Source organism: Thamnophis elegans, chromosome 2, assembly GCF_009769535.1.
Source record: "Thamnophis elegans isolate rThaEle1 chromosome 2, rThaEle1.pri, whole genome shotgun sequence".
In the NCBI taxonomy this organism is placed as follows: Eukaryota; Metazoa; Chordata; class Lepidosauria; order Squamata; family Colubridae; genus Thamnophis; species Thamnophis elegans.
The window spans coordinates 7,311,128-7,338,655 of NC_045542.1; the positions used below are offsets into that span (position 1 = coordinate 7,311,128).

At 44.2% G+C, this 27,528-nt stretch overlaps 1 protein-coding gene across 1 annotated transcript; it reads left to right on the forward strand.

Annotated features, from left to right (window-relative positions):
* Positions 1 to 641: 641 nt before the first annotated feature.
* SYP (synaptophysin) lies at positions 642 to 27,118 on the forward strand. Its single transcript, XM_032211642.1, has 6 exons — positions 642 to 659; positions 6,706 to 6,771; positions 16,966 to 17,090; positions 19,160 to 19,358; positions 21,631 to 21,822; positions 26,724 to 27,118. Exons 1-6 carry the CDS (start codon positions 642 to 644, stop codon positions 27,021 to 27,023), a joined length of 900 nt encoding a protein of 299 aa, XP_032067533.1. The 3' UTR covers positions 27,024 to 27,118.
* The last annotated feature ends 410 nt before the right edge of the window (positions 27,119 to 27,528 follow it).

The following is a 27,528-nucleotide window of genomic DNA, read 5'->3' on the forward strand; positions in this document are numbered from 1 at the left end:
ATAAATTGCACGGATCGAACTCCCAGAATTCCCTAACCAGCATGCAGAATGCATGGATTCTGGGAACTGAAGTTTGCACATCTTAAAATTGCCAGAAACCCTGGGGTATATAGCAGTGTTTCTCAACCTTGGTGACTTTAAGTCCTGTGGACTTCAACTCCCAGAATCCCCCAGCCAGCTATGCTGGCTGGGGGATTCTGGGAGTTGAAGTCCACAGGACTTAAAGTCACCAAGGTTGAGAAACACTGCTATATAGTATGACACATATAGTATGGCAACCCACACCTACAGAATGTGTGTTCTATTTATGATGGATCACCATAGCAAAGCATGGGCAAAAATCAAAACAGAAAAGCCATTGAACTTTAGCATCAACTGAACCTCCATTTCCCCCTCTTAAAAGGCTTCTCCATTTGCCCAGAAACAACATGGTTCTCATCCCAGCTTCCCCTGCCAGTAGCTTTGACGTCATCCCTCCCGGCTCTTCCAATCTCTCCCTACCGCTATTACTCTCTCCCCCCCCCCCCGCTTCACGCTCTTCGCCCCTCCCTCTAAGGCTGCTCCAGATAAAGTCCCCCCCCCCGCCGGCCCCAACCTCCCCTGCGCTCTGCTGCGTCGCCCTCCGCTTTCCCCAAGCAAAGATGGAAGTCGTCAATCAGGTAAGCGCTGAGGATTTCAACACCGGGAACAGCTCCCCGCAGCCTTCTTAGCGCGCACCCCCACATTGGGAAGGTTGACCAGCTATAAGCTGGCTCCCACCCTTCCAATTTGCCGCTTCCCCCGCTTTAATCCCATCCTGCCTGGGTCGAGATTGAGTCTAAAGCCAGCATGAAGATGCGCCGGGCGCAGCACCATCTGCGCGCTGCAGCGAGACGAGAGCCTCCGCTTTAGAGCGATGGGGTTTTTTGGGGGGGGATCGCGTTTAGTTTAGGCGAGCAGCCTCCCAAAGTGGGGGGGGGGGATGCAGGCTAATGGAGCTGCGGGGAGTTCACATCACCCACTGCAGCAATTTGCAGGAGCTGCACCGAGCCCGTCCTGGGTGGAAGGGAGGGGAGAGGAGAGGAGGCTGTCAAATTGCTGCAGTGAGGCAGCTGGAAATGGGGAATGGGGACTCTGGAGAAGGCAGGTGCCAAAACAGATTCAAGATGATATAGGTAAATAGAGGATGGATGGATAGATGGATGGATAGAGGGATAGATAGATAGATAGATAGATAGATAGATGGATGGATGGATGGATGGATGGATGGATGGATGGATGGATGGATGGATGGATGGATGGATGGATGGATGGATGGATGGACGGATGGATAGACGGACAGATGGATGACAGACCAGAGATTTATGTTGGGAGAGATGGAGGTCATTCATAATCCCTCCCCCCATCCTTTTCCATTTATAATAGCAATAGCAATAGCAGTTAGACTTATATACCGCTTCATAGGGCTTTCAGCCCTCTCTAAGCGGTTTACAGAGTCAGCATATCGCCCCCAACAACAATCCGGGTCCTCATAATTTGATACAGCAGCTCTAGATTGTAGCTGGCAACTCTAGGTAACTGTACGGGCACAGCAGCGTTCTGCCAGCTGTCACTGCAGCAGACTGGGGAGGAAAGTGGGTGGGAAGGAAGCAAAATGGCTGGGGTGATGCAATAAAGCTGCGCAATATAAAATAGGCTCCTTGGCTGTATTTAGGGAGCCAAAGGGCAAGGGAGATGTGGGGGGAATCTTTGGGGGAAGGGGGGAGGGTTAGGAAAGAGAAAGCACCAGGACAGTAAACAGACCGTGGGGGGTGGGGGTGGGGGTAGTGATGGCAATCAATATCACTGCACTGAGGTCGGTTGCGAATCCGGTGCATGCAGAAAGTGTCTGCAAGTATTGAAGAGGTGGGTGGGCTTAAGTCGCAATACCATAACTGAGAATTGTGGAGGTGGGGCGGGGGGAGAGGATGGGCAGAGTTGGAGCTAGGCATGTCGTAGAAATCGGGCAAGGTGATTGCAGGGAAGGGAAAAACAGATTAAGCGGATAATACGGAACCGATAGGCACAATTCTCTCTTCCTTGGAGTTCCACCAAATGAATGAATAAATAAATAATGGTGCTTCCTGCCAAAAGGAGAGTGGCCACAGAGTGAGCACAGAGGGTAAAAGGGGCAGCCCTTCTCTTTGCGGGGTGCAGCAGATGATGGATGGATGGAGGGTTGTCAGAATGGCTGCGGAATAACCCCAAGCCAGAGAAAGGAGGAGGGAGAAGAAGAGCGAGGAAGGAGGGAGGTGGGGGCATGAGATGAGAATTTATTTGATCATGTTTTGAGTGGAGAAGGATGTCAGTAGGTAAAATGGGTTGGTTGGAGAGAGGTAGTTATAGATACTAGACTAGAGGAGAGCAGGCAAAATAAGATTTGTCGCTTAGGGGCAGTTTCTAATTCCTGTTCCCTAGAGCAACTGCAGCAAGATGCACCAGGCAGTGGGGACGATTTGCAAAAGGAAGTGGTTTCTTTCCCCCTTGGGAATGAAGGTGGCTTCTAATTTTCTGCCCTGGTGGAAGAGGTTCAGTGAAGCAACGTTGTTGCACAGGGTGTGGGATTCATATGTCAATGCAGTGGAAGTATTTTTTGAGGAAGCCACAAGGACTGGCATGAACTTTGTATTATTATTATTATTATTGTTATTTTCCCCTTTTTGGATGAAGTGTCTCTGGGAACCTGAGCTATGGTGAGGGCAGAGGGCTTTAAACAGATCAGAAAGATGGAAAGAAGAAATGTAGATTTATGTTTTCCTACCTGGGATTTTGAGCTGTTCTTTGCATAAGAAGAAGCATTAAGAGAACAACCGGGTGTTAAAAGTGTCGTCCACCAGCCAGTGGAAAAACATCCCTACACTTTGCTATCCCAATGGTCAAGCCCTGTTCAGTCTCACTCGAAAGGCTCACGAATGTCCTTACAGCTTTCATGCAGAACGAGATAAGGAAAGCGATTGATGGATTGTCCCACTTAAATCTTCCCACTCACTGGGACCACCTGCCAGCAGGAAACCCAGCCATTTAATTGTTTTCAGCATAACGGAATTAGTGTAGATGGCGTCCTTTGAATGGCGGCCTTAGTCAGCTGCCTGTATTACTTCAGGAACAGGTGCTCTCTTGTCTGTACCTGTCAGCCAGGCTATTTCTGAACACCTATCCAGTGCTCTTTCAAACGACCTGTACATATAAAGACCCTGCCTAGGATCGATAAGAACCTCAGAAATTGCTGGCCAAGAATTAGGCAAGCAAATTCCTCTGCAGCAGTGACATAGCAATAGCAATAGCAGTAGACTTATATACCGCTTCATAGGCCTTTCAGGCCTCTCTAAGCGGTTTACAGAGAGTCAGCATATTGCCCCCAACAATCTGGGTCCTCATTTTACCCACCTCGGAAGGATGGAAGGCTGAGTCAACCCTGAGCCGGTGAGATTTGAACCGCTGAACTGCTGATCTAGCAGTAGCCTGCAGTGCTGCATTTAACCACTGCGCCACCTTGGCTCTTATGCTCTGGTGTCTCCTACAGCCCAAACCAGATAGGATCACACTGAGCAGCATTCAGTGATGGGGGAGTGGAGGGTGGCGGTGGTGCTCGCAGCAGTCCCAAAGTGGCTAGGAACTGGGCACATCCCAATTCCTGACCACATCCCCCGCTTCCTATTGATCAAATGTGCTAGGTTGTGTCCTTGGCAAAAGTTAGGGTGGGACAAGAAGGAAAACACAGTGTTAAATTTCAAAATGGTGGTGTTGGCTGGCTCTGCTTTGAGCTGGAAATGAGACAAAGACAGTGACATGGGAAAAGCTAGGGGGGCACATTGGTTTCCTGGTTAGGGGGAATATGAGGAAGACCCCTAACGAAGGCTCCTGAAGAGGGAAGGGTAGAGTTGGGGATATTCTAGAGAAGATTGTCGCATTACACTTATTCCTGCTCAGTTGTAAGATGGTTACTCAAAAAGTAAGTCCTCTTGGGTAATAAGGAAGTTTAGGACTGCAGACTCACTCAATCCTTGTTTCTTCCCTTGGATCTTACAAGAAGAAGGGGGGGAAAAACATGATTAAAAACACAAGAGGGCTTCTGGTGATGATGTTTCCATGCAACCCCAGTGGTTAGATGGAACAACAAATTGTGGTCTTTTATTTGGCTTTCGTCAGCTTCGGGACAAAATGTATTTGATTCGGTTGGCTTTTAAGTCGTTCTTTTTCAATTGAATGTAATGTTTGTATATTTTATATTTTTTAGTTTCAAGTTTATTAGGATTTGTATGCCGCCCACTCCCATAGGGACTCTGGGCGGCTCACAACAGACAAGAAACATTTAAAATTTAAAAAACAGAATAAAAAAAGATAAAAATACAGTATTAAAATTCACATCACTCATTCCATCTAAGCGGGGCTGGATATCACTCAACAGCCCCAGGCCTGCCGGAACAGCCAGGTCTTGACGGCTTTACGGAAGGCCAGGAGAGTGGTAAGGGTCCGGATCTCAATGGGTAGATCGTTCCACAGGGTCGGCGCAGCAACAGAGAAGGCCCTCCCCCGGGGAGTCGCCAGCCGGCATTGTCCGGTTGACGGCACCTGGAGGAGGCCCAACCTGTGTGATCTTGTTGGTCGTTGGGAGGTAAGTGGCAGGAGGCGGTCTCTCAGGTAGCCAGGTCCTAAACCATGAAGGGCTTTAAAAGTAATGACTAGCACCTTGAAGGGCGTCCGGAGACGTGGAGCTGTCCTTTTCTTCTAGAACAGATCAAATAATAAATGCGAATCAGTCAGCTTTCTCAGAGAGGGGAATGTTGCTGGTGCTACCAGTGCTTTTGAACATCCTGGCTTTTCCACTGCCGATAAGTGAACTGTCTCGAGGCATGTTCTCATGCGAGGCAGGAGATGCCGGGGAACAGAATTAGTCCAAGCTGCTTGTGAACAAGATAAGAGGTTTTGCTAGCCTGCAGGACAGTTCAGCTATTGGATGGCGTGCGTAGGCAGTGGTATCACATTGCCTGTGCGAGGCTGTACGAGTCAGAGATGTGTGTGAGTCATAAGAGAGCAGGGCTTTCGGTTGCACATCAGTGTGAGATCGACAAATGTGGGACAAAAAAATGTCCCCAAAATATGGGATCATCCAGAACGTTGAAAAACCGTGGAGTGGTTTGCAGTATAGGCAGATGTAGCTACTCATAGGTGTGTAGGAAGAAAGGATCGTGTCACTGGTGTGCCTTGAGCAGCCCTATGTTTATCTCAGAATGCACCAGAGGATACGATGACTATCGCGCCAGTCTGTGGCCATGAGACATATTTTTGGCACATATCATGAAACCAAGGACACCGTGCGAATAATAACCTTTAGTGTGTTGACTTTACTGAGCTAATCTATATGATTAGCTATATGAAGCAGTTTTGATTCTTGAAATCTGCTACATAATATTTATACAGAGAGAGGGGAGATTTCAGCATTCAGAAAACCGCAGCATTCATGGGCACCACACACACAAGAGATGTATGAGCCTTTTAAGATCTCGGAATCATTTTTACTTTGTTGAATGCTGCCTGTAGTATAGGAACAGATCTAGCTAAGAGAAAAGCCATGTTAGATGACCTATTATGCATTGTTTTTTTACCTGTTTCTAGGACAGTCTCTTTTCGCCTTCCAGAACAGGGGTGGAAGTCTCAAACAGCCTTCCCTGGCCTAGTGCAATCCCAAACCTATCTGATGCTGAGAATAAGTTAGCCCTCACCACCCTGGAAAGGTGCTTTGTGAGGAAGAGGGGCCATCACAATCACAGTGGCTCTCTCCTGGTTTGGCATTTGGGGGGTCATGATAGGGTTTCTTTATTGAACGTCCTTCTTTCAGTTATCTCCATTAAGATACCCTAGCAAATTCTAAACTGGTTATCTTTGCTGACAACAGTTGAACTATTTTTCCTTCTCTTCACTGCCCCTCCTGCTATGATTTTATCAGCTCCCATTATGTTTTTTTTTTAACATATCTGAGCCAACACCTTTTTAAGAGCAAAACAGCAGCCCAGAAAATTAAAGGGAAATATCATTTAACTTACCCTATTTAAATCACATTATTTTGGATTGCAATATGTTTTCTGAGCACTGGTTATAAGGGAAGCTAAAGCAAATCCAGTTAGACCTCTCTCCCACTTGGCATCCTCTAGGTTTGTTGGGACAGGAATTCCCAGAATTCCCATGAATTCTTGAAATTTCCTTCCAACATATCCAGATGTTGTCAAGTTGGGGAAGCCTGATTTAGCTGGACACTTTTGAAAGACGCTCTGGGCCATTTCCCTGTGTGATTCCAAGGTTATATTCTCTTTCGTTGTGGTGCTTAGGAAAAAAACACAAAAACCGAATAAATGATTCTGAGAAGTGTGGCAGAGAGCTCCCAACTACAGCTTCTGTTCTTTAGCATGTTTGCTTTGCTTGAACGTGTTTGGTGGATCCCAACTGATCTGGGGGATGGAAACTCTTGATTTTCTGAATGAGGCAAAAGGAGACAGGAAAAGGGGTGGACTTACATGGCCATACCTATCCTAGGTACTTATTAAATTCCAGATTCACCTTCAGCTTATCCAGCTGGAAGATGTCAAAGGTCTGTGGACTTTGGACCAGTACAGGTTTCTGCTGAATGCAGCATCTTAGATGTATATATTCCACAGGTTTGTAAACTAAATTTCCTTTCTCTTTTCACAGCTTGTGGCGGTGGGACAGTTCCGCGTCTTCAAGGAGCCCCTGGGTTTTGTAAAGTTGCTAGAATGGGTGAGTCCACCATACCAGCACCCCTATAAGTCAAGAGGAGTCTGTCTAACTCAGTGTTTCTCAACCTTGGCAACTTGAAGATGTCTGGATTTCAACTCCCAGAATTCCCCAGCCAGCGAATGCTGGCTGGGGCATTCTGGGAGTTGAAATCCGGACATCTTCAAGTTGCCAAGGTTGAGAAACACTGGTCTAACTCCTTTCTTCATCCTGCTTAAAATTAAGACAGATGCTCCAGAGATGGCAGTGTTCGCTTGTTCCTTCTCCCAAAGTTGCATCCATCCCTTAAAGGCAGAGAAGGTTTGCTTTCTTTGGCATTCTGATCAGTTGTAGTCTGCTCCCGAGCCTTGGCTGGGCTCCAGCTGCATGTGAAGTCAGGACTAAGGCTGAAAGATGAGTTCCTGGGTGCTATTCCCAGCAGGATTTTACTGCTTAACATTGGGTGGTCTCACAGGTGGATGAAGTGTCTCATTCCCCCCCTGTGCTATCTCCAGAATTACTGGGTCTGCCGGCCATTCCTGGCCTAGATCTTACAAGAATGGGTTGGAACACAGCCTGCTTGCTGAAGCATTGAACCAGGTCAGGCAGGCTATTCTTCCAATCATCTGGAAATTCTCCACATCACAACCACTGTGGCCATAGCAACCTAGCAGGATGGAAGGAAGGGATACAGGGAGAAAGTGCTACCATGATATTGCAGCGCTGGGATTTGCGAGTGATGATGCCAGCATCAGAAGAGATGGTGCAAAAGAGAGATTCTCTATCTCAGATAGATAACTGGACAATAGCAATAGCAATAGCAGTTAGACTTATATACCACTTCATAGGGCTTTGAGCCCACTCTAAGCGGTTTACAGAGTCAGCATATCGCCCCCAAAGTCTGGGTCCTCATTTCACTCACCTCGGAAGGATGGAAGGCTGAGTCAACCTTGAGCCAGTGAGATTTGAACCACTGAACTGCAGATAACAGTCAGCTGAAGTGGCCTGCAGTACTGCACTCTACCTACTGCACCACCTCGGCTCTGCCAGGAACAGAATGAAAGTCCAAGCTACGTCGCACCTGATTGATTCTCTCTCCCTCCCTTCCTCCCTCCCTCCCTCTGATCTTATCATTTAATTTAAATGTATTCCAACATGACCGAGGTCCAGCCCCTATTAGATTGAGTGCATGATGTGGTTTTTCTTTTAATTTGTTTCCTCTGTCTTTTAACTCTTCACTTTTTTAAATTCTCATTTTCTGTAAGCCGCCCGGAGTCCTTCGGGATTGGGCGGCCTATAAATTTATAAAAATCAATCAATCAATCAACTATGTAATTGGGAAAGATATGTACGGAGTGTTCCTTTCACAATCCTCATGGAACCAAATATCACACAGCAGTTTAGAACTTACTGTCCTTGAGTTCTTGCTGAGTTAAGTGTTTTTATAAATGATGATACAGTATTAAAATGTGCTTGCTCTGCAGATACCATCATGTCACCTGTTATAGAAACTACGTGGAAAAGAGGCCATTAATTTTTTTTAAAAAAAGGGGCAAACCACTTCCATTTTGCTGCCAAGAGAACTGTACAGTGTGGATACAAGACATCCACACTATGCAAGACATCAGGAGTTGAACACAACTTGAGGAAGCTTTTCCAATTGTTCCCCAGTCCCAGTCTGACACTCTATTATATCACTTTAGACCTCGTTACAAATCCACAGTTGCCGGAATGAATGCATATTAAGCAATAATAATAAAAGCCAGGGTTCCATAGCAATTAAATATTTGGGATTGGAGACACTCTAACTACAGGCAAAGAATCTCTTGGGTTGGCTTCAAGTCAACTTTCTCTCAACTCAACCTCAAAGAGTTGTTGTTAGGAGGAGAAATGGGAGAAGATTGTCTTGCGTACATCACCTTGCAGAAAAGTAGAATATAACTATAACAAATGAATAAATGTCAACACGGCATAAACCTGAGAGTCAACTGGAATTGGAAAAAGTAATACCCTACCTTAGAAGTTGAAGTGACGATTCTAGACCATTAAATTAGAATAATATCCAAACATATAGGAAAACAAGCTAGTAGAGCCGAGGTGGCGCAGTGGTTAGGGTGCAGTACTGCAGGCCACTTCAGCTGAATGTTATCTGCACTTCACCGGTTCTAATCTCACCGGCTCAGGGTTGACTCAGCCTTCCATCCTTCCGAGGTGGGTAAAATGAGGACCCGGATTGTTGGGGGCAATATGCTGACTCTGTAAACCGCTTAGAGAGGGCTGAAAGCCCTATGAAGCAGTATATAAGTCTTAACTGCTATTGCTATTGCTATTGCTAGTTTCAAACATCTTTTTGGCCATAATGACAGGAGTGCCAATTTTTTTTCCCTTTCATTCAATTCTGTTGTAAGAAACAGCAAGTGTTTTAGACCACACGCAATGAAATCTAAAATAAAAAAAAAACAGACCTTAGAAAAATCAGGAGCAGTTAGGGCACTTGAGATGGAAAATTCAGATGCTTCCCCTAATTAACTGAGAGCACACTCCATAGGGAATCTGCCTGTTTTATTGCAATGTCGGTTGCTGTAATCGAACACAATAAGAACTGGAATGTGTGCAGGAACATTGGTTGGTGCCCAGAAAAGGTACGGTATCTTCTCTGTATTTCCCTGTGCCTTTGAAACCTAGTAAAACAGGGTTTAGGTCTCGTTAGTATTCAAATTAGAGATTTCAAGGAATGCCCAGGGCGGCAGGCTAGAGTGGAAAATAAAACACTCTATAAGCGGCACCAATTGACTTCTGTATTGCTGCCTCCAGAACGTATCCATGAAGTCACAATGAGCCAAACTGATTTGGAAAAGAACTTATCTCTTTATGTTATCCTATTGAATGGTATCATCACAAGTTATGATATCAAGAGATCGGTGAAAACTAACACTGAGCCAATAGGAATTACATTTGCAGTGCAGAAGTGGATCTACTCAAAAGTAAGTCCAGCTGAAATTCTGAAGAATTACAGCCCTCACCTGAAACATTAAGACATCCCAGTTACTTTTATAAAATACAGGTCAGTGTTTCTCAACCTTGGCAACTTGAAGATGTCTGGACTTCAAGTCCCAGAATTCCCCAGCCAGCGAATGCTGGCTGGGGAATTCTGGGACTTGAAGTCCAGACATCTTCAAGTTGCCAAGGTTGAGAAACACTGATACAGGTTAACCACCAAGAATGTAGGGTAGCACTTAAAGTCATTCAATACTCAGTTAACCCCCCCCCCACACACACACACACCAATATCCAGTTTTTTTAAAAAGTGTGTTTGGAGGATTGAAGAGAAAGGAAAGAGAAAAAAGAGCGCTCTATAGAGAGATAAAGGGGCAAGAATGGGTGGATCAAAATGAGGAGCTTTAGCCTCTCCCCTCCACCATACATGAGCTGTAATATCTCGGATAACCATTAGGTGACAGCCAAGAGTTAAATTTAAAATTTATAATTAAAATTGCTGTCATCGAGCAGATCTTTGCAGTTCAGATACAGGTGGATTATTTTTTCCTTTTCTTCCCCCCCCCAAAAAAAACCCCAATAGCTAAGCACATTAAAATAGCTTTCTCCCTACTGCCTTCCCAATAGGTTCTCACAGTGCCTGGAAATTATGGGCCTTGTGTTACAATATACCTGGAGAGCTCCAGGCTCATGAAAATTGCTTTGTACAACTATTTTGACATTAAACTCAACCTATTTTTTTTTCAATTCCTGTATAAGAACATACCCATTATGAAGATTTTCTTTTGGTGTCATCAGTAAGACACACACACACACACACACACACACACACACACACACACAGAGAGAGAAAATTTATGAGCAGAATTTTGAACGGGGAAGCTATTGATGGGATGGGACCAGTGGTCAGTTTCAAAAATTGTTCGAACCTACTCTGTGGGTGTGGCCTCCTTTGCGGGAATGGCTTGCCGCCCATGTGACCGGATGGGAGGGGCTTGCCACCCATGTGACCGGATATGAAGATGCCGACGACCCTTGTCAGAACCACCTTAAATTGCATCATACACAGCACTGGCATGCATAAGAATAGGATGTAAACTTGTTTTTTAAAAGGCATCTTTGGTTTGCGTTAAAACAACTTCAACACACGCAATGTTCTGATTGCACCACAAACGCAGTAGTCATCCTTACCTTTCACAGAGGCCCTGAGTTTTATAAATATGAGCATGATAGTGTAGAATAATCATATCCAAGGACCAGTGGTGGGTTTCAAAAATTTTTGGAACTTCTGTAGGTGTGGCCTGCTTTCCGGGTCCACTGGTGGAACCTCTTCTAACTGGTTCGGTAGATTTGACGAACCGGTTCTACCGAATAGGTGCAAACTGGTAGGAACCCACCTCTGGATGGGACACAACTGCAAATATAAGATCCCATATGGTTGAAGCCGTCCTTGATTTTGAGAGCTGGAAAATATGATCCCATATGACCTGGGCAGTTTGGGATATCTTTTCCTGGAAAATTCTGGAGGCCAGATATTCCCTACTGGATAGAGCAGAGGTAAAGAATGATGGCCTCTTTATGACTTGGCTGGCTTGGGAATTCTGGGAGTTGAAGTCCACAAGTCACAAAAGGGCCATTGTTCCCTACCTCTGGGGTAGAGAGCAAGGATCCCAGCCTTTGGAACCAACGGGCATGTTTGGATATGCAGGTATTTTCGGAACAATGGTTACCACGGGAGATATGGCCAGACCCAAACACTTGTATCTACTAAAAAACAAACGAAGAACTTGCCTACAGCCCTACTCACCAACCCATTTTCTAAGAAAGCCTCTGTCATTGAAAATACGGCTTATGCTTAAGGCATGCTTTGCTCTGCAACATACAGGCTCCCCATTTTGAAGAAAAAAAAAAGATAATGGATTTTTAAAAGAAGGTTAAATGTAATAGTCAGCTTGTGGAGCTCAAAGAAATATATTGTGCACATTGTTGCCTCCAGGACATCTTACGGAACGTGTAGTAAATAGGCACTGGGACCTGTAGTAAATAGACACTGGGACGGATCGGGACTAAATCCTTCTCCCAGCGTAGCCTGCAGCATATCAAGACCTCAAAGCCGGTTTCCTCTGGTTGTTCTTTCTTAGATGCACATCCTGGCCCCAGAGGCTTTAAATAAATCCTAAATCCCTTCATCTTTCAGGCTCACCAGCACTTCTTAATCCACTTTTTATTATGTATTTTGCAAAGACTAGTCTGGAAGTACATTTGCACTGCGATTTGTGAAGTGCTCCGAAGTCCTGCCTTTGGAGAGCCCAGCAGATTTCCCTCTACGTCTCCAGAGCTTTCCGCAGAGAAGGAGGGATCAGATTTGTTCTCAGACCAAAAAGGCTCTATTTTGTTTCCTTAAAAGATGCATTACTTCGCTATTTTGCAGTGGTGCGTGCAACCCCACATTTTTCTAGGTGAAGCTTTGCACTTGCAAACTCAGGAGTTGTGGGTCTCAACTGTGACTACCAAGCTGTTTTTCCTAGTCAGCCTCACAGTTGTCTGCAGTGGGGCAGGTTGGAAAAAAAAAGGTGGACATACTACTTTCAAATGGCACAATATTCCACTCGTGCCCCGAGCTTGAATTGCTAGCTTAGTTGAAACCATTCCCGAGTTAGTAAACTTGAACTACCTTGATACGTGAGCTTTAAAACAAGCCACGCAAACAGCTTAGAAGTTCAGGGGTGCACACACAAAAAGATGAGCTCTGCTTAAAAGAGCCGAGGTGGCGCAGTGGTTAGAGTACAGTACTGCAGGCCACTTCAGCTGACTGTTAGCTGCAGTTCGGCGGTTCAAATCTCACCGGCTCAGGGTTGACTCAGCCTTCCATCCTTCCGAGGTGGGTAAAATGAGGACCCGGATTGTTGTTGGGGGCAATATGCTGACTCTGTGAACTGCTTAGAGAGGGCTGAAAGCCCTATGAAGCGGTATATAAGTCTAACTGCTATTGCTATTGCTATCTTGAACCAATTTCTTACCATTTGTATTTATTTGTATACGGGACCTCTAGTAAGCTTGTTCTGTTGCATGGACCCTTCTGCCCTATCAGTATTCCAAGGGAGCAGGTTACCCAGTGGTGGGATTCAGCAGGTTCACACCTATTCGGGAGAACCCGTTGGTAACTTTTTAAGTAGTTCAGAGAACCAATTGTTGGAAGAAAATCTTTTTTTCCCCCCACTTTACAGGGCTAATCCTGTAAGGAAGGCAGGAAGGAAACATTCTGGTGTTGCTTCTAGCCTCATCTTTGTTGCCCTGCTTACAGAAATTGTCTCTCTGGTTAACCCTTATGACATCGTCACAGCTAAGGCGAAGCGCCCATCGACCTGAGTGACCTTGAGTTGGCCATGCCCACCCAGTCACATGACCACCGAGCCACGCCTACCCAGCTTGTCATTAGGGCAGGGAACCGGTGGTTACATTATTTGAATCCCACCACTGAGGTTACCTCACCCCCCAAACCATCTGGGGGAAGGGAATTCTGGTAGGGGGGGGGATTTCAAATCAGATTAATGAGGACTGCGCACATTCAATAGATGCTAAATTGGAATGGAGGATGCAGGAAAAACAATCCCAAACAGCTGGCTGGAACGCTGAATAGCATGCTGTTCCTTCTCATTGCAGTTCTTTACTTGCCCTCTGTCTTTGGAAGCCATTTCATTAAAGGGATTTAAGCTCCTCGCAATCTAATTCATCGCGGCATAATTTAAAAGCCTTCCAATAGCAATTGCCCTACAGCAGGTCTTTAAAGCAGGGATCTCTGCCGGCTCTTCTGTTCTGTGGGCTGGGAATGGTGGCTCCCTGGGTGGTAGAGAGAAAAGTGGGTCAGGGCTGGGTTAATATCTGGTCCCTCCCTGATTAGATGCTGGGAGGAAGAGATTAAGAGAGGGATAAGGCACGCTCTCGCCTACCCTCGTTCTCCAGCTCTTCCCATGGCAAATTTTGCTCTAAAAATATCTGTGATCACACAGTGATTTCTCAGCTGATCCATGATGACAGTAAACCAAATGCCTCCTGCCCCCCCACCCCCCACCCCATCCTAAGCAAAGGCTAAGATGATCCCTTCATCTGCCGGTTTCCTTCCTAGAGTGCCCCCTGCTGGCCCAAGGGAACCCAACAGCATTTACATCCCCACCTCTGCGCACTATTGCTCTGGAAGACTGAAATAGCCCTGTGACTCACATGGGTGCAGGCATTGCTCATTATCGAGAGGTTGCCTTGCTCGAAAAAGAAGATGCGTTGGCATCAATTAAAGAAAGGGCTACATATGAGAAAAGATGCGCTTTGTAGAGAGGTGAAATCTTTTGATGCCACATTGGAGTCCTAAATAGCAATAGCAATAGCAGTTAGACTTATATACCACTTCATAGGGCTTTCAGCCCTCTCTAAGCGGTTTACAGAGTCAGCATATTGCCCCCAACAACAATCTGGGTCCTCATTTTACCCACCTCGGAAGGATGGAAGGCTGAGTCAACCCTGAGCCGGTGAGATTTGAACAGCCGAACTGCAGAACTGCAGTCAGCTGAAGTAACCTGCAGTGCTGCATTTAACCACTGCGCCACCTCAGCTCTTATCTAAAGCGTTTCAGAAATATGTCTCCACACAAAGCGGCAAAAGGTCCGGCAGAATACAGCATCATTCAATTATGTAAGCCGCCTTGAGTCACCATGGGCGAATTTATGCGGCAATATAAATTTAATAAATAAATAAATAAATGTGCCTCAGCTCTAACAGGTGGTCCTTCAAATTGGCGTGGAGAAATGATGGGTGCTTAAGGCCTACTAATTTTCATTTCAAGTCCCTGGTTCTCATTGAGGGAGGAAATCTGCAACTGGCTTGTACCTTTTACAACTGGGTGGTGCCACGTTAGGCAATTTCCATACACCCAAATTTGTCAGGCATAACAGAGGAAGCTGCATAACATAGGATGAAAAAAATTGAGATGAGATTAACCTCTTCTGAATTCTACAAACTCCACCCAGGACTTATGATTCATTTCTAATCATGTAAAAACATATAACTAGCTTAACATGTATTTCTCGACTCTGAACCAGGGAATCCCCATACCATATTTTTCGGAGTATAAGACGCAACTTTTTCCCTCAAAAAAGAGGGTGAAAATCTGGGTGCGTCTTATACACTGAATACAGCATTTTTGGCCTCCCGAAACCCCGCTCCCTTTGCAAAAATGGCTGTGTATAGTCTTTAGGAGGTTTCCAGAGTGCTCCTGGGGGCTGGGGAGGGCAAAAAACGGGCTATTTTTTGCTGTTTTCTGCCCCCCCAGCCCCCAGGAGCACCTTATAAGCTTCCTAAAGGCTATGCATGCCCTTTTTTTGGACAAAGAACAGGCCCTTTTTCATGAAAAATGGGCCGTTTTGGTGAGATCTACAGAGTGCAAAAACTTGTTTTTTTAATTTGCCTTTTCAAAATCTTGGTGCATCTTATACTCCAGTGCGTCTTATACTCTGGTGCATCTTATACTCCAAAAATATGGTATTTGGAGTGGAAGTAGTAAGCTAAGAGACCTCTAGAACAATAGGAGACTAACATTTTTTTAAATGTTTTTAATGTCTCATTTAACAAACAAAATAAAGCAATGATATACAATAAAATATGATTAAAATTATATCAAGCTCTTCAAAGAAAAAAAGTACATTGTATTAGGATGTACACAACTACCGGAGTCCTTTCATATATTATTAAATCTAGACAATATAGCCTTCACTAAATTAAAATTCCCGGACTCCTTCATTGGAATCTATTTTTTTTAATTGCATAAATTTTATGAATCTTTGCAATATGGTAGACCAACTGCTTGTAACTTTTCAAGTTTTAACTTTTGTTTTTTAAGTGAACTTAAAACTTGAACAATAATTGTTCAAAATGTGGTCCTTTTAAAATAAAAATTCAAATTAGATGCTAATCCTTATTGAGGGGAGAAAGTACTTTGAGGAGATTCTGACTAGGGAGAAAAAGATTGATAGAAAAAAAAAGACTAAGTACTTCCCACTCTTGTTTGAAGCCTGCTAAACCTGTTTTGTATTTTCTTTTCTTTTTTAAAAAAAACTATTGTTTTTAAACTTGTTTGGGGAAAATATTGCACACATTTTTATTATAATAGTTTGTCCTTCAAATCCTTGAGTTAGTCAATCCAACCAGTTGGTTTTTTTTTAAAAAAAATCATACTAAAATATTTAAATATGCAATAGTAAAAAATGATTATATCTAAGAGCAATTTCACCATTTTCACCACCCAAGTTCTTGCAAGCAAAAAAATATCAGGAAATTTTATTCCCACCACCACCACCAGCCCGATGTGCCTTTCAATACCATGAGCTATTAATGAACTGTTCAGTTGACCAATCATAGAGAACAAACGCCAGCAACCAATCCATGTCCCTCCCATATCTATCCATCCATCTCTTTCTTTCTTTAAACTGTTCAAGCACTGCATGTAACCTGATCTTGTTTCCCCCCTCTTCCTCCCTCCCTCCCTCCCTGTCTGTCTGTCTCTCTCTCTCTCTCCTACCTATTACCTATCTATCTATCCATCATCTATCCATCATTATCTAACAGAGCTCACAAAACATGTTCTCATCTTAACCTACCATTCTAAGGAACCAAGATAAGGTACAAATGAGAAGCCATCTACCTCCAGGTTTCAGCATTTTAACTAGATCACTGGGGCAGAAATTAATTGGCATGTTTGTGGGAAAGGTATTTAAAATATTTGGGTATCAGGGAGCACCTCAGAAATGTTGCAAATATAATTAGCATTACAGTAATGACATCTTATAAAAATTAATGTATTCAATATAGAAAGAGGTACTTAAAATCCAGATTTAATATTTCAAACAAAATATTTCATAAAAAGTCAATACAACGAAATAATCAAGCTATTTTTTTTTCAAAACCTTCCACTAGGTTATTTTCAGGAAACTTCAGTTCTCTAGTGTTAGAAATAACTTCCATTGCAACTTTTTTCAGGAGTGTATAATATTTTACATGTTGTGTGGCCACTAAATATCTGTGAAAGCTGTACCGTTTTGTAATATCGCCAGCCTTTTTGCTTCCCTGATGCCACACCTCTGGTATGTAGCACAATAAATTAGGATTGCTGCTGAGTAGATTTCCAAATTTCCTGTGAATGTCACTCATGTTTGCTTCCCTTTTTCTCCCCAGTTCTTTTCCATTTTTGCATTTGCGACGTGTGGCAGCTACTCTGGAAAATTCCGCCTCAGCGTTGATTGTCCCAAGAAAAATGAGAGCAAACTCAATATAGAGGTGGAATTCGCCTATCCCTTCCGGTGAGTTAAGACTTGGTTGGAACTGTTCTCTGAAGAAACTGTAAAGAAACTGCTGGTGGGCAAATTTGTCTTGTTCCCCCCTTTCCCTTGTCTTTTGTGAGCCGCCCGGAGTCCTCCGGGAGTGGGCGGCATACAAGACAAATAAATAAATAAATAAATGAATGAATGAATGAATGAATGAATGAATGAATGAATGAATGAATGAATGAATAAATAAATAAATAAATAAATAATACAAAGGTTTACAAGCAAGATGTTGTTTATGGACAAGAACACAGCACATTCCAGGAATAAGGAAGCTACCAACCAGCGGCCTGAAGTTCTGGTTTTGACAGTCAATGTCCAACACCAGGTAAAACTTTGGGATTCCCCAAATGCCAAGCAGGACCAAATTAGGTCACTAAGTGGAAGACCATCAAGGAATGTTTGTAGGCCAACAAATATCCAAGAAGAAAGGAAGGATCAACCACTATTTATTGCTGCCAAGGAAACAATAGGGCACTGGAAGTAGGGTCAACACAAAGAGAATATCTTTTCTGGATCAAGTATAGAAGACAAGTTTGAACTCCTGATATATATATACATGGATGGGTTGTGGGTAGAGAGGCATGCACATATGTAATTTAATAATTGTAATTTAATAGATTTATATGCCGCCCAATCCCGCAGGACTCCGGGCGGCTTACAAAAACAAGACTAAAATAAAAGTTAAAATAGGAAGAGAAGAAAAACTATTTTAAAAGCAACGCACCATACACTCAATCTTGGTGGGGCCGGACCTCATTCGTGAGGTCAACAGCCCCAGGCCTGCCGGAATAGCCAGGTTTTAGTGGCTATGTAGGTCTATGTGTGTGCTTTTTCAACAGTCATGCAGAAAAACCCAAGGAGTCCATTAGCAGAGCATGTGGTAATGGACCTCCACAATTGTTAATCTTTAATTTGTTGCATTGAGGACTATACTTACCCTGAACCATGAGCATCCATCCATTGTCATGGCTAATAGCAACTGCTACCGTGAAGTCGATTCCATTATGAATTTTGCTAATCATTTTTTTTCATAATCAGGGTCTAATCCTGTGGCTGTTATCCCCATGGTTTTGTTTCTCCTGAAATTAGTAGTATTAGGCCGCTTTCCTTTAGGCAGTGGTTCCCAAACTTGGCAACTTTAAGACTTGTGGACTTCAACTCCCAGAATTCTCCAGCCAGCAGAATTCTGGGAGTTGAAGTCCACAAGTTTTAAAGTTGCCAAGTTTGGGAACCACTGCCCTAACCTATAGCTTGGTTCATGAATCATGTTAAGCCATAGAATATCTTGACCACTGCCATTCCAAGTCAGAATGTAATTAAGTTTTGGTTTAGCATGTGTGTCCCCAGCCATGATCTAAATTGGTCCAAATAAGAAAATCGTGGTAGAATCTTAATTTGGCCATGCCATTGTCCCAGGGTAGGCCTTGGCCCACAATCAAGACAAAATCTCAAGGAGCGAATTCTACAGAACTATTAACTTCTATGTTTTGCTTATTTTTTTTTAAATAAGAGTCAGCCATCCTATTCCATAATGTAGTTATTTGCTGTACAGGACAAATACTCTATTGGGAAATACAGTTTCTTAAAGTTTATGCTCCTCTAAAGGGAAGCCAGATAAATTGGCAAAGCCTCAAAAAAATTAGACAATTGTTTTGAAACTTTCAGATAAAGATTAAGGCGTTAATTATCAGCATGCAGTTACCACGGCAGCTATCAATAATTTTTTTAAAGAAGATATTGGACAGCCATTTGTCCAGAATGGTATAGGGACTCCTGCTTGTATGTATATTTATTTATTTATTTTATTTATTTATTTATTAGACTTATATACCGCTTCAATTCTGGGAGTTGAAGTCCACAAGTCTTAAAGTTGCCAAGTTTGGGAACCACTGCCTTAATGTAACACTTCCCAAATGGGATTCTGGGAAGTATAATCCAACCCAATAAAACATCTATCTGGTTCAGTGTAACCAACGTTCACCCATATTGGCTGCCTTTTTTCTGTGAATTCCTGTTACAGATTCTTTTCTCTCTTTCTCCAGGCTCCACCAGGTGTATTTTGATGCTCCCACCTGTAAAGGAAGTGAACAAGACAAGGTTTTCTTGATTGGAGACTATTCTTCCTCTGCTGAATTCTTTGTCACCATTGCAGTCTTCGCCTTCCTCTATTCTCTAGCTGTGATTGTTGTCTACATCTTCATGCAGGATAAATACAGGGAGAACAACAAAGGCCCCATGATTGTGAGTACAGTTATAGGATGATAGGATTGCACAAGCCATCTTGGCACCTGTGTCACACCTGATACTTAGCACCCTTTGAATTAACCTCAGCAGGAATAGTTGCTTCTGAAGAATGGCAAGCAGGCATTTGGAAAACCTTCCAAATCCATTGGGAAGGATCCACCATTAAATAATAACTTTCCATTCAGGTTGTCCATGCTCCCACCTGATTGAGTAAAGAGTGCCTTTTGAAGAGTGCCTGTTTTGTGCACCAAAATATCAGAAGTTCATTAGGAACAGGAAGTTAATTATTGATAGCACAAGTCAGGGTGTCTATAATAGCAATAGCAGTTAGACTTATATACCGCTTCATAGGGCTTTCAGCCCTCTCTAAGCAGTTTACAGAGTCAGCATATTGCCCCCACAGTCTGGGTCCTCATTTCACCCACCTCGGAAGGATGGAAGGCTGAGTCAACCTTGAGCCGGTGAGATTTGAACCGCTGAACTGCAGATAACAGTCAGCTGAAGTGGCCTGCAGTACTGCACCCTAACCACTGCACCACCTTGGCTCTTATAAAGTATGTTGAACAAAATAAATATTACATGATGGGTTCTTTATTTATTCTGAATACTGACATAGGGCTGTAGTTTAGCATACTACAGGTAGTCCTCAACTTACAACCACAATTGAGCCGAAAGTTTCTATTGCCAAGCAAGACATTTGTTAAGTGAGTTCGCCCCATTTTACGACTTTCCTTGCTACAGTTGTTAAATGAATCACTGCAGTTATTAAGTTAGTCACATGGTTGTTAAGTGAAACTGGCTTCCCCGTTGACTTTTCTGCTTATCAGAAAGTTGCAAAAGATTATCACATGACCAAGGGATACTGCAGCTGTCATAAATACGAATCAGTTGCCATACGGTTGAATTTTAATCACGTCACCAAGGGGATGCTACAACCATTGTAAGTATGGAAATGGCCATAAGTCACTTTTTACAGTGCCATTGTAACTTCCAACGGTTACTGTTGTGGCTCAGCAGGAGCCGTTGGAGCTGCCACCAGACTCCGACAGCGAGGGGCCCTATGAGTCGGCTTTGGAGGATGTGGAGGACCCTGGACAGGGTTCCGACTCTTAGCAGGGCGCAGAGAGGCTGGTTGGCCACCAGGAGGCGCCTGAGCCTCGGACCAGTGGGGAGGAGACAAGGGAGAGTGAGCCGGAAGCCAGTAGTGAGTTGTTCCTGGATGCACGGCACCGAAGAACTAATAGGCGTCAGGAACAATTACGCAATTACAGGAGGCGATTGCACTCAGCTGGTGGTCATTAGGCTCCTCTCCAGACTATAAAAAGACTACTTGTGCACACACCCTTCTTGCAGAAGTCAACGCAGGAACAAATGTCGGAGAACATTGTTATGAGCTTGGCAGGCTGGATTGCTGCCAAGCCTTATCTGTCTTTATTGCTACCCAAGCTTGTCTGTGCCGGTTTGCTGCCAAGGACCTGTCTGTCTGTTAATTAAATGCCGTAACTTATCTTTGGCTCGGAGTGTGCTTTGGTGTGGGACGAGGGGGGGTCAGAACAGGTTACTAAACGAACTGCTGTAAATCAAGGACTGTATCTATAATTTTATTCCACTGCTGACCCATTGCAAGCACTGGTGTCAGGTGGGGACTCCTCCAAGGTTTGTGAAACCAATTTTTACTTACCACCAGGGTCTATTATTACAAAATAGTGGCTTATCCTAGACCACCTAATGATCTTCTAGCTGAGGTGAAATTTAAATAATCAATTAGCCAGTTTAAAACCTTGGGCTTGAGTGACTGACATGGCCATTGAGTTGCTGAGCCTTCACCATCATCCTACATCTGAGGTACAGGTAGCCACTATGGCAAAGTCTTCCACCTATACTGAATTAGGGTTAGGGTGTGCTGGGAGGACATGGCAGGATCTATAGCAATAGCAATAGCAGTTAGACTTATATACCGCTTCATAGGGCTTTCAGCCCTCTCTAAGCGGTTTACAGAGTCAGCATATTGCCCCCAACAACAATCCGGGTTGGATGGAAGGCTGAGTCAACCCTGAGCCGGTGAGATTTGAACAGCCGAACTGCAGAACTGCAGTCAGCTGAAGTAGCCTGCAGTGCTGCATTTAACCACCGTGCCACTCGGCTCTCTCTTAATTCTGGATTTCAAGTGAGGCTTATGATATTCCCTGACAAGATCCCCAGAGGTTTACTGTTCTTCCCACATTGGGTAATCTTTCCTCATTGTTTTTTCTTCTTCTTCTTGCTGCAGGATTTCGTTGTCACAGCCGTTTTCGTGTTCATGTGGTTGGTGAGCTCTTGTGCTTGGGCCAAGGGGCTTTCAGATGTCAAGGAGGCCACTGACCCTGATAATGTGATAGAAGGCATGACTGTGTGTAAGGAACCAGAGGTCAAATGCAAGGAGGAATATGAACCCATCACTTCTGGCCTCAACACCTCTGTGGTAGGTCCTCCAGCTTAGCGTCATAAGAATATGATTAGAGCAGGGGTAGTCAACCTTTTTATACCTACCACCCACTTTTGTATCTCTGTTAGTAGTAAAATTTTCTAACCGCTCACCGGTTCCACAGTAGCGGTGGTTTATAAAGTAGGGAAGTAACTTTACATTATAAAATTTATAAAGCAGAGTTATGCGCTCTATATGGGGCAGCCCTTGAAGAGTGTTCGGAGACTTCAGCTGGTCCAGAACGCAGCCGCGCGAGTGATTGTGGGTGCACCCCAGTACACCCACATTACACCTATCCTCCGCGAGCTGCACTGGCTACCTATTGGTCTCCGGATACGCTTCAGGGTGCTAGTTATTACTTATAAAGCCCTACATGGTATTGGACCTGGGTACTTGAGAGACCGCCTTCTGCCGATTACCTCCCACAGACCCATTCGATCCCACAGATTAGGCCTCCTCCGTATTCCATCTGCCAGCCAATGTCAGCTGGTGACTACTCGGAGGAGGGCCTTCTCTGTGGCTGCCCCAGCCCTTTGGAACGAGCTCCCCGTGGAGATTCGGACCCTCTCCACTCTTCAGGCCTTCCGGACGGCCGTGAAGACCTGGCTGTTCCAGCAAGCCTGGGGTTGAGTTCCCCCCCCCCTACTAGAATCTGCTGTGTCTGTTGTGCTTTTAAACTGTTTGTATTGTCTGATTGTCTTTGTCTTACTTTTTGTAATTTCCCCTCCCTTGGCTTTGTTCAGCCGCCCTGAGTCCCTTCGGGGAATAGGGCGGCCTACAAATTGAATAAAATCCAAAATCCAAATCCAAATACAGCAAAATCCCTACCGCCCACCATCAAAGTTGGAACGCCCACTGGTGGGCGGTAGGCACCAGGTTGACTACCACTGGATTAGAGTGTAGATAGGATTTTCATAATAGGGTCAATTCCTGGAGGCTGAACATGCATTTTATAGTTGTGTTTCTTAGCTTTCTTTGACTATAGTTTTGCAGTGTGTGTGTGTGTGTGTGTGTGTTTCCATTTGACTCTATTTAAGCCCTTCATGGCCTAGGACCAGGATACCTGCGAGACCGTCTTCTGCCACATACCTCCCTTAGACCAATAAGATCGCACAGGATGGGCCTTCTCCGGGTGCCTTCAGCGGGACAATGCCGGCTGGCGGCGCCTAGCAGTAGGGCCTTCTCTGTTGCCGCTCCGGCCCTATGGAATGAGCTGCCCCCAGAGATCCGGGCCCTACCCACTCTCATGGCCTTCCACAAAGCTATTAAAACCTGGCTTTTCCGGCAGGCCTGGGGCTGTTGACCCCTTGACTGAGGTCCAGCCCCCCTCTGATTGGGTGTATGTTGTGCTTCTTCTTAACTTTGTTGTGTCCTAACGTTTTTAAATTCTTTTTTAATATTTTCATTTCTGTAAGCCGCCCGGAGTCCTTCAGGATTGGGCGGCCTAGAAATTCAATAAATGAAATGAAATGAAATATTTACTATATTTTCAAAGAGTTCATTTGTACTTCTGGCTTCCAGCTAATGAACTCTGTACCAGGATAAGTTTGTTGTTTACATGGATGTCCTGGTGTTTTGTGCATCTTTATCTGTTTCTTTGTAAAAATGCCTCTGTGTCTGAACTTGGGGTGATGTCTCTACTTTATAAGTGTCTTATAATGAGCCAGTTTCAAGGAAACAACCTTAATTGTTGTGTTACACAAGTGTCATATTACCATTTGCTGATCCAAATCATATCTACTTGTTATCAAATAAACCCCACAATTCCGTTTTCTGGTCTGACTCATAGCGAGGCATAATCCTTTTTTTCCCGGAATGCTACTACTAGATAAATTTTTATCGTGCAAGCCATCCTGCCTCTTTCTTGGAATTTTGTGAGAGACTCCAGGCGAGGAGTTTATAGCCCTCTCCTGTTTATAGCCCTCTTGTATTTTCTCATCACTTCTTCTATCCTTCTTCGTGTGCACACGTGCACACAGCCATGAAGAAGAAGAAAAAAACCACTCGTTCCACATGACAGAGTAAGCTGTTCTTCTGTTGAACTACTCCTGAAGCTGACTAAGTACTAATGACTAAGCAGAATTGCACAGCTCAAATATTATTTTTTTTTAAAATGCTGTTACAACCAGATAACCAGACAATGTTGGCTGGCGGCTCCCCAGGGGAGGGCCTTCTCTGTAGCCGCTCCGACCCTATGGAACGAACTACCCCCAGAGATCCGGACCCTACCCACTCTCATGGCCTTCCGAAAGGCTATCAAAACCTGGCTATTCCGGCAGGCCTGGGGCTGTTGACCTCATGACTGAGGTCCAGCCCCGACCAGATTGAGTGCGGTTTTTAACTTGTTTTTTTCTCTGTTTTTTTTTTAATTCTTTATTATTATTTTTTAAATGTATTTTCTGTAAGCCTCCCGGAGTCCTTCGGGATTGGGCGGCCTATAAATTGATTAAATACTAATACTAATACTAATAACTTTTGAGGTCCTGGGAAGCTCCTCAATGGTTTTCAGGTGAGATTAATGGAGATTAGTTTAAAATTTGTAATTTTATAAAACACTTAAATTGACATTTTTTACAAAAAGTGCTTAATTGTTACACAATATTGCATAGAAACTACAAGGCAATGTAAGCATTGCATAAACCTTACCCATATGGTAAGGAAAAAAAAATGAAACAGACCTGATATTAATTTAGGGGGTGGGGGGGAAAGAAAAATCAAAGGAGAAAAGAGCAGAGAAAACAAATAAAAAAATACAATTGAGCAAAATTAAAAACTCCACCCCCTACAAACCTAAATGCAATTTACTTCTAAATATATAGATAATATACCATTTAAAGGGGAAAAAAGGAAAATGACTTACCTGAATGGTCGTTCTGTAGGTGCTGAGGGAGTGTCCAAGCATGGGTTAACTTCAGCTTGCTGCCCAAGGACTGAGTTCAAATTTTGTGTAGCCACGCCTCCTGCTCCCAACAGAGACTCAGTTTTAAAAACGAAGGTATCCGATCCAAAGGTTGCTGTATGGAAACGTCCGTGTAATATAGGTTCTAAGTCCTGCACCCTCACGAGAAACCCCAGTACGGGGTTGGACACTCCAGCAGCGCCTAGAGAACGACCATTCAGGTAAGCCAACGGTCATTCTCCTGGTTCCACTACAAAACCGCGTTCGACTAAACCGCGCTCAACGAAACCGCGTAGCTGACGTCATCACAGGGCGACAACAGCGCAGAGACAGAAGCACGCTGTAAACGCTAAACCTAAAATTAACCCCTAAACCTAAACCTAACCCCCCTAAACCTAATCCTAAACCTAACCCTAAACCTAACCCTTAACCTAACCCTAACCCTTAACCTAACCCTAACCCTAACCCTTACCTTAAGTTGAATCGGCTTGCTTTCAAAGCGCTATTTAAAGCGCCCTTCTTTCTCCATGCTCGCTGTTGTTGCCCTGTTGATGACGTCAGCGACGCAGTTTAATCAGGCGTGCTTTAGTCGAGCGCGGTTTTGTCATGCCACGCATTCTCCTAGGCGCTGCTTGGAGTGTCCAAGCATGGGACATACCCAAGCTATGTGGTCCCAGGGTGGGAAGAAGGAATGTCCTGGTTAGCAGGGGCCATAAGGGCCCGCTGTAAGACCCTCCTTCCAAATGAAGCCTCAACCGAGGCAAAGGAGTCCAGTCTGTAATTTCGAATGAATGGAGACAGCGAGGACCAAGAAGCCACCTGACAGATCTCAATAGGTGCTTGAGTGGCCCAAGCGGCCGTCGTCGTAGCGCTCCCCGTGGAGTGTGCTGTTATACGAGGAGGAACAGGCCTGGCTTGTTGTTCGTAGATCAGCTTGATGCATGCGCGCAGCCAACGACCTGTGGTGGAAGATGACACTTTCCTGCCCATTGAAGTTAAATGAAATGAAGAACGATTCCGACTTGCGAAAACAGGCTGTCCTCTTTTTGTACACCTGCACAATGCGACGCACATCCAGTTTGTGCCAGACATGCTCCCTGGGATGGCTAGGGTGCGTGCAAAAAGTCAGGGAGGATCACCTCCTGCGTTCTGTGGAATAAGCTGTTAAATTTTTGGGATAATAAAGGACAAGTCATGATAATTTTCAATATGATACATGGTTCCCCACAGTCATTCTTCCTCAGGATAAAATATCCAGCATCCACTTTCTTCTGTCTACTGTAGTATAGGTTTCTGTTGCCTGGATAGTTCACATTGTTCATCCTACTTTGTGGGAATCTTTCTGAAAATATAGAATCCGAAACTGCACCTAGCACTTGAGGTACCGTAGATCCAGTGGTGGGTTTCAAAAAATTTTTGAACCTACTCTGTGGGTGCAGCCTCCTTTGTGGGAGTGGCTTGCCGGCCATGTGACCTGGTGGGAGTGGCTTGCCGGCCATGTGCTTTCTTTCTTTCTTTCTTTCTTTCTCTCTCTCTCTCTCTCTCCCTCTCTCTCTCTCTCTCTCTTTCCTTCCTTTTGTCTCTCTGTCCCTTTTTCCTTTCATCTCTCTCTCACTTTTTCTTTCCTTTTTCCTTTTTTATTTCTTTCTTTCTTCCTTTCTTTCTCTTTCTCTTTCTCTCTCTGTATGAGTCTGTCTGTCTGTCTCTGTGTGTGTTTCAGTGGTGGGTTTCAAAAATTGGTGGAACCTCTTCTAACCAGTTCGGTAGATTTGACGAACCGGTTCTACCGAAGTGGTGCGAACTGGTAGGAACCCACCTCTGCGTAGATCTGAGTCTGACCAATGAAGAATGAAGCCATTATTCCTCAGGAGTATTATATGCTTGCTAGACCAGTGTAGTTGCTGAGCTATTCTTCTTGAATGCTCCATGCAGTGTTTTTAACTGGTAAGGCTGTACATCCCCAGTCTCTGCCATCAATTTATCTTCATGTTGTCCGTAGGTTTTTGGCTTCCTGAACTTGGTGCTTTGGATTGGAAACCTATGGTTCGTCTTTAAAGAGACTGGATGGAGTGCCCCCTTCATGAAGTACCCACCAGCCCAGGAGAAGCAGCCAGCACCTGAAACCTATGGAGATACCTACAACCAAGCTCCGGGATATGGACAACAGGACACATACGGGCAACAGCAGAGTGGCTACCAGCCTGAATACAGCCAACAAGGCTATGTTCAGCAGGGAGAATTCGGCCAGCAAGGTGGCTATGTTCAAGGCGGGCCCACTTCCTTTGCAAACCAGATGTAGGCGGGTGAGTCCTGGAAACATGTGGGGAAAAGGAATCGTGTAGTTGTTGCATATATTGTGCCGATCCCTCCAATGTTATACGTGATAAGATTTTTGCATGATAGGTTACGGTTGTGCTAGCCCTATGGAGAAGCAAGGACTGATCTGACGCTCTGCAACCTGACTCCTTTGATCAAAGGAAATCTTATGTGGCTTCCTTCTCGCGTGTTAAAAATTTATAAGATTTCCACAGATATTGACAATTGCCCAAGGACAGGCTTTTATCCAAAGTTCTCAGAAGATTGAATTCTACATATGCTACCACACTCTATATTTTTTGTCCTTTGGGAAGACTATAGAAATTCATATAAATGTATGCAAATACATGATTTTTTTTTTAAATTGAGCCTTGCCAGAATTATACTGGCAGATAAATTCTTTCCTAGCCAATGTTACTCATAAATGTTACCCAGTTCAGTAAATATAAGGATAGCAGTAGTTGAGTCCCAATTACTATATCTAACCA

Excerpts from the sequence above, each read along its gene's own strand:
- SYP (XM_032211642.1), top strand. Across the intron at positions 6,772-16,965 it reads TTGTAAAGTTGCTAGAATGG|TTCTTTTCCATTTTTGCATT; the intron begins GTGAGTCCACCA and ends TTTTCTCCCCAG. Across the intron at positions 19,359-21,630 it reads ACAACAAAGGCCCCATGATT|GATTTCGTTGTCACAGCCGT; the intron begins GTGAGTACAGTT and ends TTCTTGCTGCAG.